Source organism: Heloderma suspectum, chromosome 2, assembly GCF_057233095.1.
Source record: "Heloderma suspectum isolate Gila_16-S chromosome 2, 16-S_ref, whole genome shotgun sequence".
Classification (NCBI taxonomy): Eukaryota; Metazoa; Chordata; class Lepidosauria; order Squamata; family Helodermatidae; genus Heloderma; species Heloderma suspectum.
In genome coordinates, this window is record NC_139459.1 from 316,738,163 (window position 1) to 316,752,893 (window position 14,731).

At 45.0% G+C, this 14,731-nt stretch overlaps 1 protein-coding gene across 1 annotated transcript in view; it reads right to left on the reverse strand.

Moving 5' to 3' along the window:
* CNTN4 (contactin 4) overlaps positions 1–14,731 on the reverse strand; it is an 886,373-nt gene that overhangs the window by 141,394 nt on the left and 730,248 nt on the right. The window contains exon 12 of the mRNA XM_084840334.1: positions 12,513–12,663. Coding sequence (XP_084696460.1) covers positions 12,513–12,663 — 151 coding nt within the window. The remainder of the gene's footprint in view (positions 1–12,512; positions 12,664–14,731) is intronic.

Genomic DNA, 14,731 nt, shown 5'->3' on the forward strand with positions numbered 1-14,731 from the left:
TGAGTCTTCTTACTGCTTTTTCAGAATGATTTTTAAAGGATTTTTGAAAAGGAAAGAAATCCTTTCAAAGGATTTTTGTTTACAGTCTACTCCCCCCCTCTCGCTCTCTTGACTCGTGTCCAATGTATCCAGGGTTTAACTCCAGCTACTTTCATAGCTGTGGGGGTGGAAAGTATAACAGTTTTTGGTCTTCTCCACTTGGGAGTTAAAGGGTTATTTTTTCCCTCTTTAACTCATACTTTATCTCCTGGTTGGAAAGGATGAACTTCTGTGATGGGAATTGGGGGCTTATTTTCTAAGACAAAGCGACGCTGGGCTTGAAGAACTTTGCCCAGTGTTTGGACTTCTTGTTTAAGGCTAACGTTTGCTTGCTCTTGATGCCACTCCAGTGTCAATCATGAAGTCAATGTCACGGCCCCTCACAGTCAATGTCACGGCCCCTCTCAAGCTGTCTTCTCTCTCGCCCGTTCTGGCCCCTTTGGTATTCTCCTTTGTGTATTTGATTTATTTTATTTGGGCATTCATGCCACCAATGTCCATCTTGTTTTTACTGGGCACACTGGTTCTTTCTTAAAAATCTTCTGCCTCTGCCGGGTCTTCTTCTATTTCTTCTACGTCTTCTTGGGCCTGAGTCGAGGGGGGTATACTGGCGATAGGCATCTAAAAGACGCTCTAAGTACGCTCTGGGGCCTCGGTGGCACCTTGCAGCACTTTAGACACTTTGGTCATATTAACTGACTTCTTCATACCTGCTTTCATGGCTTCTAACAGCAGGGTTTGATACTGGGTGAGGCGCTCTAGCTCAACTTGTGTTTTGGGATTCCAGCGGGGGGGGGGAGGGGGTTACTTACAAGGAGACTTTATTGGGTTACTTACAGCACACAGGCGTACCTAATGGTTGGATCAGACAGCTTCTCTGAACCACGAGCTATTGGGCTAAATGGGTTTTATACCATACATGTTACCCATGAGGCAGCACAACACTAGCAAGCATTTTCAGCATAGGCTAGATGTGTTTGGTTCTCAGGCACAGCTTCCTGTAAACAGACTTCGCTTCCCAAACAAAGTGCTTGATAACACTTTCATTTATTAGTATGGGAACAGAAATCTCTCTCTCTTTCTTTTGCTTTCTTTTTCTTGCTGATCTGCCTGTATTGCAGATCATATTTTAAACTTTTTACATAAAACTTTCTTCTCTATGCACTAGCCTTGTCTCTTTATTTGTCTTTTTTTAAGTTAAACTCGCTTACTTAAACCTTTCTGCCTTACACTAGTCCCAATGGCACACATTTGGGATAGGCTCTTCTTCTCCTTCTAGTTACATTTTCTTCATTTTAAAGAACTATTACATTATTGTGGCTACTTTATCCCAGGTAATAAGCTCCAGGCATAATCAGCTACTTCTAATTCACCCTGGGGGCAACTATGGCCACGCTTCTTCTCTACAAATGTTCTTTCTCTTTGCCTCTTGCCTTCTCTTTCTTCTTCTTTTTCTCCCTTCTCTATCTGTCTGCCACTTTCTCTATTTCTGTCTTTTCTACTTGCCTCTGTCTTTCTCTACTTGACTTTATTTATTTATTGCATTTATACCCCGCCTTTTTTCCTCTTGCAAGGAACCCAAGGCGGCTTACATTATCCTCCTCCTCTCCATTTTATCCTCACAACAACAACCCTGTGAGGTGGGTTGGGCTGAGAGTCTGTGACTGGCCCAAAGTCACCCAGTGAGCTTCCATGGCTGAGTGGGGACTAGAACCCGGATCTCCCAGCTCCTAGTCCAACACTCTTGCCACTACACCACACTGGTCTTTTCTCCTTTCATCCATTGGGAACCACACATTCAGTATCATTTGGAGTTGCAACTAACACTAATCTGCAAATATTACATATATTTTATGATATCTAAGAAATCATAAAATATACATAACAAACTTTTTCTGCAATTTAACACAATGAATGGAAAACACTTTTTGCATGGTAAGGCATGATGGAGCAGATCCAGCAATCATATTGCTCTTCTGGCTGAAAGCTCAGGGCCCATCAAAATCAAGGGATGGGCATACCCACACACGCAAAGAGTTCTAGGTCACCATTTTTGCATCGGCAACTCTATGCTGCATGAGTTCTGGCAGAAGGAAATCTAAAAGTCATAGATCAAACTCAGCCTGCTGTACACTGAGCTGACTACAAACACAGACACATGGTCTACAGCGATGAGAGTTCAAGTTTATCAAAAGCTTCACAGTACTGTCCATGGCAAGTCTTTGACAATTTAAAATTTTAGTCCATGTGCAGAGTGTCTCTAAAAAGCCCAGACAATGATGGAGGTAAACAGAGAAGGCTCTGGGCAATGAAGATGAGATGTTTCCAGCAAAGGCTCCCCACTTCTGCATCAGGTTAAAAAGGGGAAATGTGGCCCTACACCCCTTCTGACAGACAAGGGCCTTTAACTTTTTAGCAAGGCCTCTGTCTAAACAGAGCGGCACAGCTCAGCTCTCTAGCCGTGACTCTTCAACCTGGGCAACTCCTCTGTAAATTTTATTCTACTTCTGTCAGGTTCTCACAGACATTTTAAAAACTTACTCTTTTTTTTTTCTTTCTTTTAACCTGGTACACGAAAGCAAAGTGACGAAACTCAGGACGCTGGGGGGTGATGGGCATCGCTTTATACTTGCATTTTCAGGCAGCCATTAATCTTCTTCCGGAGGCGGTGGGGTGATTTGCAGGACTTCAAAGGCAAGCTTCTCAGTTTGTTTGTATTTGTAAATCCCAAGCTCAAAACAGGACAGATGAGGTACAGGGCAGCTAAATTTTTGCTTTGGCATGGGCAACAAATAACTCAGGTCAGCTTTCTTCGCTGGGGTCTCAAACAGGAAAACAGTCTTAATTTAAAGTTGTAACATCACTGACAGCGTCAGCCAGCCAGCTACACAGATCTCACTGTTTTTCAAGACAGTTACTCCAGTATCTTCTTTTCTTCTCAATCAGGTTGGGTCTCCCAGCTTACACAGTTTATTGCAGCTTCCAGGAGCATGGTAGTAGCGTGACTTTGGCTTGGCCAGGAAGATGCTGTCTGGTTTCTCGGTCTCTTCAGCACACACACTCAGGCAGTCTAACACTGGACACTCAAATTAGTGAGATTTCTTCGTTGCAGGGAATCCCACGGCAAAAGCTTAACAGTTACGCTCTTCAGAAATCGTATAGCTGATGGTCTACAGGCTCTATGAAATTTTAGGACAGTTCAAAACTAAACACGGCTACCTTGACAGAGATCTTCATCGTGGTCTTTCCGCTTCATTCTGCCTTGGGACAGTCTCATGGCACACTTTTCACTCGAAGAGGGGTCTAGCCTGTGCCCTAGGGGCTGATTCTTCACTTTTATTTTCCATTTTGCACCTTCATCTTCTGGGTCTTCATTTTCAGTTTCTATTTCTTAGGGATTTCATTTCAATTAGGCGAGGTGATGATGTTGCACAACTCAGAACGTTGTGGGCAATTTTCCTACCCCCCCTCTCGGCGCGCTAGGCTAACAGCTACTTCTTCGGCCTCACACTCCCACGCTCCCACGCTTCGTTAAAAGCCAGGCTGTCCTGCAACATTTTTCTAATTAACAGCCTCAGATCTTGTTCTTTTTTTCCTCTCAGCTCGACCTTGAGCCTTTTCTGTTTCCTCTCTCTATTCTGAATCTTTTTTTAAAAAAATATTTTTCCTTTTTTTTTTGACATACATCTCAAGGGGGTGCAAGTCTTGCTTCCCCCACCTCCCATAGCCTCCCTCTTAAGATGAAGACGGACACAAAGAGGGAAGGGGATTGGTCAGCGAGTAAGGGGTCTCACTGGCCGACACACAAGGAATTTCACACCACGCACTTCGCTACTGGCCTGGGCACCCGGACGGTCAACGGTATGCGACAGAAACCGCAGTAGCCACTCACACAATCATCAATTTTCATCATTTCATTCATATGTCCCTGCCACCCACTTTTCCCACTTTTCACTAGAGCGGAAAGCAGCTTCCCCAGCTTCCTGCTGAGTACTGGCGCCCGCTCGGGGGAGTGATCAAGTCCCCCCTTCCACCCCCAATCGGGTGGGTCACCTTTTGTATACGTATACTAACACTGACCTTACTTCCGAAGGCGGGGCCCTCCTTTTTTCTGCCCAGTGGCCTTTCTCCCTAAAGGCGGGGCCCTCTTTTACTCCATACTTGCCTTACTCCTGAAGGCTTCCAATGTGGGTTTCAACTCAATTGCAGCTGCGATACAGGCAGGGCTCATGTTCCTTCCTCCGCTTCCCAAGGTTCTCTTGCTGCTCGCTGCCGTTTGGGCGGTCCCGGCGCAGGCTTTCTCCCATTCACCCGACAAAAAGGTCGGTGGCGCCAAGAAAAGGAGGCATGCGCCGAGCCCTCCCTCCCGGTGCGGCGATTAAGAGCAGGCAACTGCCACCTCCCTGTCTCAGAGCCTGCCACATCCGAGTTATGGCACCATTTATGTTACAGAACTCAGAGTCAGAGAGACCACAGAGTGAAGGGAAAAGAGTTTATTTAATTCACAGGCTTAAGGCTGGAATCATTTCCAAAGAGCCAAAAGCCCTGATTTACATCAGCACATTGTTTTTATAGATATTGTGACACATAGGAAACGGCTCCTCCTCTCCCTCCCGTGTGGGGTTGCAGTCCTCAACATTTCTTCTCTTAGCACCATTGTTTATAATACAAGAAATGGGTTATAGGGTAGCTATGATAAGCAGAGAACAGAAGATAACATGATATACAATTCTATGACCTTAGCTTTTGTTGACAAGATAAGAAATTCCTGTGTCTTGTCAGCTTACAAACATATATTCAAGAGAGCAAGAGCTCAGCAAGAACATGAAGCATGAGACTGCATGAGGCTACTTAGTCTGACCCCCAATATGGCTGCTACACTGTGATGGATAAACAAAATGGGAAGGACCCAACGATGTCCTATTGCTGTTGAAGTTGCACTAGTGGAAACTAGCCCTTGTGCAATGTCAATAGTACTTTCAAACTCAACAGGTTTTCTGGGATACCCATCACGCAGGCAAGCATTATTGATGCTGAGCGAACACTGGTTTCTGCTAGCACAACACCAACAGCACTAGTGGTAGCATGCCGTTGGACCCTTCCCATAATCTGACCTGGTACAATAAGGGAGGTTCCCATCTCCCATGCTACATTAGGTAGCCTATCTTATTGGGAGGCAAGATAGCTGGATCCTGTGTCATATCAGTGGCAATAGCAAAAGGAAGGAACTGCGCAAAGGTGGAGAATGTGAAGGGGAGAAACACTCCTTCAACAGTACCAATAGGGATCAGAAAAATACCTTTAAGGCTGGAAACCAACATCAAAACAGAAACAGCTGCACCAATTGAATTCCCAACATGTTTCAACACAGGTCTTGATATCAAGGGAAAAACTCTTAAGAGACTTTTCTAGAGGATTCCCTCTCCCTTGCTTCTTCCAAAGAAGACTTTAGGAGTCTTCTTTGGAAGAAGTAAGGGAGAGGGAGTCCTCCAGAAAAGTCTTTAAGAGTTTTTCCCTTGATAAAAACCTGTGTGGAAATGTGTTGGGAATTCAATTGGTAAAGCTGTTCCTTTTTTGATTTTGAGAAACAGTTCTTCACCTGAAAACCTGGAAGCCTGTCAAGACCACATGTTGCTCCAAGGCCTTCAGCAGACATTGGGCCGGTTCGCACGACACAGCCAGGCCATCGTGGGGTTATTTAACTACTGCTAATCGAGTGATATGTGAGGGTTGTTTAACCCCAAATAACCCATGGTGGCCAGGTTCACATGACATGGCGCAACCCCCAATTGGGGGTTACATATTCAAAATGGTGGCTGCATGCATCACAGCTCATCAGGGGTTATTTAAACCACCATAACCCACCATGTCATGCAAACCAGGTCAATGCCTCAAATTTTGGTTGAATGATATTCAGAGCTCTTCTTCTCAATCATCAGATTTATAATAGTGCTGTTTTTTTTTTAAAAAAAGAGAAAGCTTGTGTTCAAGAAAAAAGGATATGTGGTATGTACAGTTAACCAGTATTCTGCTGAACCCCCCCCCCCCGTAAATATAGCACATAATGTTTTAGATATGGACACAGAAGACCATAGATTCAAATCACTGCTTGATCCTGAAGTGGATTGAATAGACTAGACCAAGTTGCTATCTCCCTGGTGGTATTTATCATTTATTCATATCTATGGTTTCTCTAATCTTCAATCAGATAAGAATGGTAAAGTACTTTGCACATTTAAATACTAACATAATTATGTAACAATTCTTGCCAAAGTTTGCAGATAGCCTAAAACATAGAGGCATGCCTTTAGATTATTTGTATGCTACAGTCAAGGCCATGAAATCTGATTTACAGGGAATCATAGTGCTTATGATATGTTTATATGTTTCATTTTTCCAAAATTGCAGAATATGTACTTGGTAATATATGACTGGCAGTGGGATTTTCTTTTTTCATAGAATCATAGAATAGTAGGATTGGTAGGGGCCTATAAGACCATTGAGTCGAACCACCTGCTCAGTGCAGGAATCTAAGTCAAAGCATCCCTGACAGATGGCTGTCCAGCTTCATCTTGAATGCCTCCAGTGTGGGAGAGCCCACCACCTCCCTAGGTAATGGGTTCCACTGTCGTATTGCTCTAACAGTCAGGAAGTTTTTCCTGATGTTCAGCCGGAATCCGGCTTCCTGTAACTTGAGCCCATTATTCCGTGTCCTGCACTCTGGGATGATCGAGAAGAGATCCTGGCCTTCCTCTCTGTGACAGCCTTCATTCTCCCCTCAGTCTTCTCTTCTCAAGGCTAAACATGCCCAGTTCTTTCACTGTCTCCACATAGGGCTTTGTTTCCGGTTTTTTATTCCTCATACCTGTGCTAGGGAGCCACAAGACTTGACTCTGTGCATCACACATTCTATCAGTCTTCCCAAACCTGGTACTTTCATATGTTTTCTTCTTCACTCCCATCAGCCCCAGCCAACATGGCAAATGGTCAGGAATGCTGAGTGTTATGATCCAAAACATCTGGAGGGCAACAGATTGAGGAAGGCTGCATTATAAGAGACTAAGGGTGCAATCCTATGCAGATAGGCAGCTGCCTCTGAACTTGGAGGTGACCGCCTATCCAATGCAGGGCAGGAGTAGCACAGAGGGGATCATTCCCTCTGCACTCCTCCCGCCCCGCATTTTTGGCTAGACAGCTGCTTTCGGCTGTCTAGCTGTGGGAGGGCTAAGTGGGGGAGGAGGCTGCCGTACGATACATTGGATGTGTCATACAGGCATTTCCGCCTTCCCCACCCTGGAACGCCCCCCGAGAACGCCCCATTTTGGCCGCTCCATGCTCCTTTTGCAAACGTGGAGTACGGGGCTTTTCTGCACTGCCTGTGAGGCAGCGCAGAAGTGGGGGAAGGTCGGTTCTCCCGGAACCGACCTTGGAGTGTGGGCTCCGAGGTTGGTCCCTGGAAAACCAGATATCCTATGGCTGTCTAGCCACTGACTAGCAGCCATAGGATTGCTCCCTCTGTCCTTGGAATAGAAAAAGGAATACGGAAGCAGCCCATTGGCTCACAAGTCGAGATATATTTGTCAAAAGAGTTATAGAAAATAGGATCCTAGAACATTGCTAAGGCCAAAGAAAGAGGATTTGGTAGGGGCCAAATCAGATGTGAATATAGAGTGGTGGGTTGGGGGGGTAGAGGGAGGGTCGCTTGCAATGGGAGGAAAGTTCCCATTGACACCAATGGAAGGTTTTCTCCCATTGCAAATAACAGGCGTGCAGTGTTTGTGTGTGAGATTTCCATCAGGACTCTGACGAGGGAAAAGGTACTGATCCGGCTTCTCCCACCCTGCTGAATCACTCCCTCTGGTACTGATTCGGCTTGGGTATTAGCTATTTGTGAAAGAAAAATGAGCTACACAACACCAAACTATGTGATAAACATGTCTACTCTGGCTCTTGGTTTGAGACATTTTATTAAATGGAGTGATATGCTCTTAAAAGTAAACACTAAACACTAATACTCCTGAAACCCCAGAAATTGACTGAGATCCAACTCAATGGATATGACGGAGCTCAGTGTACTTTCAGAGCTGAATTTGTAACATATAATGTATCTAAATCTGTTCCATGGCACTATATAATTTACCTTCTGGAGTGAGGCTTCTCAGCTTTACTTTGATGCAGTTATGCCTCCAAGAGAGGATTTCCATTATTATGGAGATGAAGTACCTTTAATGACTGCAATAATGTAATTGTACCCCAGGGCAAAATTCCTAATAATGCAACTGTATAGCTTTCAAGCACCAGTAAGAGACCCCTTCAGGGCAGGTTATTCATTAAGGGTGCAGTGTACAGTAGTTCTGCTTCATGAGAAGAATAAGAAACCTAAAGCAGTAAAGCTCTGCCTCCTGGGCAAGCATCTACCATCACACTTGGTTCTGCTTCACCATCCGTGGCAGCCTCCAGAGGAACATTCCCAGCAGCACAAAAAGATTCATGTTATTCCTTTTTATAGACACTCAGTCCAAATATAACTCTGAACCGCATGCATCCGAAACAAGTTATTGACACATTTTTCATGAAAAAGCCACATTCAGAACACCTCTAGGACTTAGTTCTAACCGTGGGCCGATCTACACTTACTTTTTTTATGCTTCCAATGAGCTTTTGTTTCCTGTCTTTCACATTATGCCATCCCCGGTTTGTATTGGAACTGCAATTTCCCGCTTCCTTGCTACCAATTTCAATACCCTGATATTCCAGTATTTCCCATTCATGTGCTCTGCTCTTCCGTGTTCATCACCATATAAGGTCATAGTCCCCTCCCATGCCTGCCCATATACGGTGGTGTTTGTATTTCCCTCCTGTCCAATCGCAGCTCTCAATGCCCCCTTGCAGTCTCCCGGCAACTGATAGGCTAGCATAGCTTCCTCAGCATGGGACATTTTATCACCAGCCAGCAGAGGGCTGGATGTGCATGCACTTGTCTGATCTCGGAAGCTCAGCAGGGTCAGCCCTGGTCAGTACTTGGATGGGAGACCACCTGGGAATCAGGCTTCCTGCACTGAGCAGCAGGTTGTTCTATCCCTTCAAATGACACTAAGTTTTACCTCCTTCTATCCCCTGCTTTGGCTTAAAAAAAATAATAATTAAGGCATTATCTTCAAATCTTCAAAGAAGCGCATCTTCGAAGAACTGTAGCTTCTCCAGCCCTATTGTTCTGCAGACTTGCTTGGGCAAGCCCAGGCAAGCGTAATTTTTTTCACAGTCCCCTCCATGCTCGCAGCATGGAAAGAAACACACTCACATATCCAGGCAGACAGTCATCACTATTCACGGACTAACATCAATAAAGATGTCCACTGCTCATGAGATGACGTTAAAATTATCCACGGACATTTTTATCGATGTTAGTCTGTGGACACTGAGGACTGTCTGCCTGGATGTGTGTGTGTTTTTCTTTCCATGCAGCGAGCATGGATGGGACTGTGAAAACATTTACGCTTGCAGGGGTTGCCCGGGAAAGTTTGCAGAGCAATTGGGCTGGAGAAGCTACGATTCTTCGAAGATTCGCTTCTTTGAAGATCTGAAGATAATAAAGGTAAAAAAGGTAAAGGTGTCCCCAACTAGTCGTGTCCGACTCTAGGGTGTGGTGCTCATCTCCATTTCTAAGCCAAAGAGCCAGCGCTGTCCGAAGATGCTTCCGTGGTCATGTGGCTGGCATGACTGAACACCGAGGTGCACAGAACGCTGTTACCTTTCCCGCTGAAGCGGTACCTATTTATCTACTTGCAATTTCTGCTTTCGAACTGCTAGGTTGGTAGAAGCTGGGACTGAAGACGGGAGCTCACTCCGTCACGCAGCACTCGGGTCTCGAACTGCTGTCCTGCCGACCTTCCGGTCTGCAGTTCAGCATCTTAACCACTAAGTCACCGAGCCCCCTTTGAAGATAATGCCTTAATAATAAAAAAAGCCAAAGCAGGGGATAGAAGGAGGTAAAACTTAGTGTCATTTGAAGGGATAGAACAACCCCCTGCTCATTGCAGGAAGCCTGATTCCCAGGCGGTCTCCCATCCAAGTACTGACCAGGGCTGACCCTGCTGAGCTTCCAAGATCAGACAAGCGCGCACACATCCAGCCCTCTGCTGGTTGGTGATAAAACTTCCAGTGCTGAGGAAGCTATGCCAGCCTATCAGTAGCAGCTGCCCCTCTTCCTCGTGCCGGCTGTCAAGGGCTGGCGTGGGGAAAACAGCCTCGGCAGACACCCCCCAGCCTCTCACCCTGGCATCCAGCGGGGGGGGGAGAAAGAGGATAGGTGCCTCCTTCTTCCCTCCACTCTCACCTGCTACAGTGGCAGCAACAAGGGACAAGGTGGTCATTTTCCATAAGGCCAGGGAAACTTACGGAAAACGACCAGTCTCTCCAGCGCCACTGCCGCTGTAGCAATGATGGGGGGAGGACGAGAGGCATTGTCTTCTTCCCCTCTTCTTGCTGAAGGAACTGGTGTCAGGGGGGTGGAGTGGTAACTTCTTGCTGGGCTTCGAGCCCCAACTGGATGCTCGCACCATCCCTACACGCACACAGGGATAGAGAGGGATGGTGGGCGGGGTATTGGCTGAAACAGGAAGAGTTGCCGCTCCTCCAGTGAGAGCAGCCTTCCTTGAAAGCAGGAAAACAGCACGGCGCCAGAGTGTGAACCGTGCTTGCGCATTCGAGGAGGTACTAGAATGGGGGAAGAGGGTGAGTGTGGATAATCACGTTTTAAAGCAAGTGCATTTAACCTGAGAGTGCACTGACTTCATTGTGATGGCGGGTTTGTTTTTGGAAGGATTATTCTCTGCAATGGACCTTGACAAGTCTGGACCTTGGCAAGTCTGAATTCAATTCTGAAAACTATCTGGAGAGTTCACGTAGTTTTTCAAGACTTTTAAATGGGCTTTAGATGCTGAGGAATTTTCAAGGGTTACTGAGAACTTCCACTTCTTGTTATAATTGAGAGTTTCGCAGCGACACACCTGCCGAAAAAGATGGCAATGGTAGGATCTGATAGGAAGGGATCATTCTGATTCTTTAAAGGAAAATGTTTCATCTGCTATCAAATCTTACTTTGAATCTATTTATTATGAACCTTATGTGTCTTCCCTGGTATCTGACAAGGGTAAACCACCTTCCACCAATACCACCTGCCATGATCATCCTCGAATTTGTCTAAGTCAGGGGTGGGCAAACCTCCAGATGTTTTGGCCTGCAAGTCTCATCTTTTTTCCCCATTGGCTATGCTGGCTAAAGCTGATGGGAGTTGCAGGCCAAAACATCTGGAAGCCTACAAGTTGCCTACACCTGGCTTAACTTAGCCAAGCCTCATTTAGGGACAGAAGAACTCCCCCTGTTCAATTATCAATTCCTCTCAGAATTAACGAGCAAGTATCTGAAGTATCAGATATAAAGATATCACTCAATTATGTTTCAAATATCAGGGCAATTGTGACTACTCTGCTTAAATAAAGCCTGTGCGTGTATAAAGCCTGTGCATGTATAAAAGGTATGGTTACACACACACACACACACACACACACACACAGAGAGAGAGAGAGAGAGAGAGAGAAAGAAAGAAAGAAAGAAAGAAAGAAAGAAAGAACACATTCATTGTTTTCATGCTTTAAGAAAGGTATGAGCCACATTTTAGAATACATGTGACAGAATAAAGCATTGATTTATCATAACTTATTACAGTGTTTGACTTCAATGTTATGGAAGGTATGTAATTCTGCTCTATGGTTTTTCAGTCATAATCTTTTAAGAAGCAGTTTTGCAGAATCACTGAAGCATAGTTTCAGGTGGGCTCCAATTCTACCATGCAGAATTTAATTAAAAATTCATCTAGATAATAAGTGAGATGACACACAAACATTAACACCACCATTTGCATGCCCACGCACACTTAGAAACCAAGCTGAGGCTCCTCCAGAATGAGCTTTCAGCCATCAGCTTGTTTAGTTAGCCAAGCTAGGACCTATAGATAGACTAGATAAATCTTTACTTATTGTTATGTGTACTGACGTATTTACCTGAAAGCAAATCAATCCAATCATTCTTCTTGAGCTAGATCCAAAATGCTATCTCAAACCAAACATTACAATTGCCCAACTAACCCCTAAATAATTTATGTTTACCAGGATACTCAAAAATTACCGAAAAAAATGAATAATAAGTGACAGGCAGCTTCCAGGTTTTTGCCGAGATGGCATTTGATAGCTGTTTTCTTGAAGCTATTCAAAATAAAAGTACTGCTCTTCAAAATATGTGAAGAAGCATGTAATGTAACAGGGTGTAGTGAGTTCAGGAATCAATATTGTTGCCTTCTACTTTCAGGCTGAACATTCGATTTTTTCACATTTATTTTCAAGCCAATTTTCATGGAAGGTATCAAGAACTTTAGCAGTCTATTTATGCAAGCAACAGTTATTTTGAGATTTTACCTCTCATTTTCTCTTAGGATCTCTTTTCCTTTCTTCCAAGTAAAGGTAGGCCTTGGGGAAGCTTTAGGCTTACACTCGATGGTTGCATCACCACCAACTTTAGCAAGAGTTAATCTTTTCAAGAAGTTTTTGGAAAAATCTGGACCCACAGCTGAAAGACAACATGGGAGAGGGCTTAGAGTCAATGAGAACCATCATCAAACTTTGTTTAATGTTGACTTTTTAGCTGAATTCCCTCGCTATTGATCATGCAGCATTCACGCAACTAAGCTTCATAGTGCCCCCAACTGATGACAGCAGATATGCTAATGAACAGATGAACAAACCAATGGCTTGGATTCAAAGATGCCATTGCACCACTGGAAAGCAGTTCTGGGCAAAATGGGATCTTAGTTTTCACCAGTTCCCCCACCTGTTGCACTCAATGTGCACCCTGAAAAGCTGTTCCTGAGGGCTGGGGCCCTTTTGGAAAAGCTCGAAACATGGTATAGGCGGGCTGCAGCAGGTAGGGGGATTCAAGGAAAATCAGGGCCCATAACTTGCATGGGAAGCAATGCTGTCACACAGTTATATCTCTGTATACAAACAAGTAAAAGTATTAGGGGAGCAATCCTATGGCCGCTAGAAAGCAGCTAGATGGCCATAGGATATCTGGTTTTCCAGGAACTGACCTCCCTCAACATCCACGCTGCCTCCAAGGCAGTGCAGAACAACCCCATCCTCCGGGCTCACAACAGGAGTGTGGCACAGCCAAAAAGAGGCATGGCTGGGGATGTTCCAGGGCGGGGAGGGCAGAAATGCCTGTACGACACATCCAATGTGTCTTATGGCTGCCTCCTTCCCTGCTCCGTCCTCCCACGGCTAGACAGCTGCAATAGGCTGTCTAGCCAAAAATGCAGGACAGGAGAAGCGTGGAGGGAACAATCCCCTCCGTGCTTCTCCTGCCCTGCTTTGGATAGGCGGTCACCTTTGAGTTCAGAGGCGGCCGCCTATCTGAATAGTATTGCGCTCTAAATGTATTTTCGACACTAAGATGTCAATGATGCCAATATACTGAATATGATATATAGGGTGTGTAGAATTCTATTGCTGACTCCCTTGGCCTTACCAGCTAGGATACATCTACACAAGAGGTCCTGGATTGCAGGGTTATTACAAAGGCATTATAAGTCTCCAGTACTTTCTCCTCCAAAGGAAGCTTACCCTGTAAAGGCTAACTTGAACTTCCCACCACAGCTTAGAAAAGGTGGAGCATGGAACAATATTGGTCTCCCTAAGGTTTTATCACTAGGGATGGCGCGGGTGTCCAGTTTGGGCTTGAAGCCTGGTAATTTCTTGCCGGCTCAGCCCCCAGACACCAGTCTACAGATCCCTGCACTTACCCGACTAGGGACATGCTGAGTCGGGCAAGTGCGTGGCTGCCCATTCCATCGCCGAGCCCCCATTTTGCATAAAAATGGTGGCTTGGCCTTTCTCGTAAAAACCATTTCTGCAGATGGCAGCCATAGGGGGGCCATTTACTCAATGTTACAGACATAAATACAGGCATACAGGCATTTATGCCTGTAATGTTGCGTAAATGGCCCCTTTATGCCTGCCATTTGCATAAATGGTTATTTATGAAAAAGGCCAAACTGCCATTTTATGCAAAATGGTGGCTCGGAGAGGGAGCAGGAAGCTGCTCACTGCAGACCACCTAGCAGCTCACTGCACGCAGCAAACAGGGTCGGGTGGCCGGCAGGGATCTGGCGAGTGGCGAGGGATAGGGTGAGTTCACCCATCCCTATTCATGACCCTCATCCATGCTCATCATGTATGTGTAAAACAGTTATCACAAACCAAACTCCACAGCATGAATTTTCATATCACCTGACATCTCCTTACACACATGCTATTTTTCAATAGAAGCAATACGTACATATGTAATTGAGAGTCAATGAACGATAAATCTTCAGATGATGAGATAAAAAGGGTTGTACATGTATGCGCAAATAAGCACTAACTCTAAATGGCTACCTGTTTTGAATAAAGTTTAGGCTTTCAAATCTGGGAGTATGAAGATTCTAATGTATTATCCCCACACACTTTACATATATAACCAATTCAAAATGGTGTAATTTGGTACACAGAAAGACTGAAACTGTGCCACCCATTTATATTTATTAGATCTTCTACATCCTCTCCAGTCTATAAACCTTTTGCATGTATCAGGCAATCCT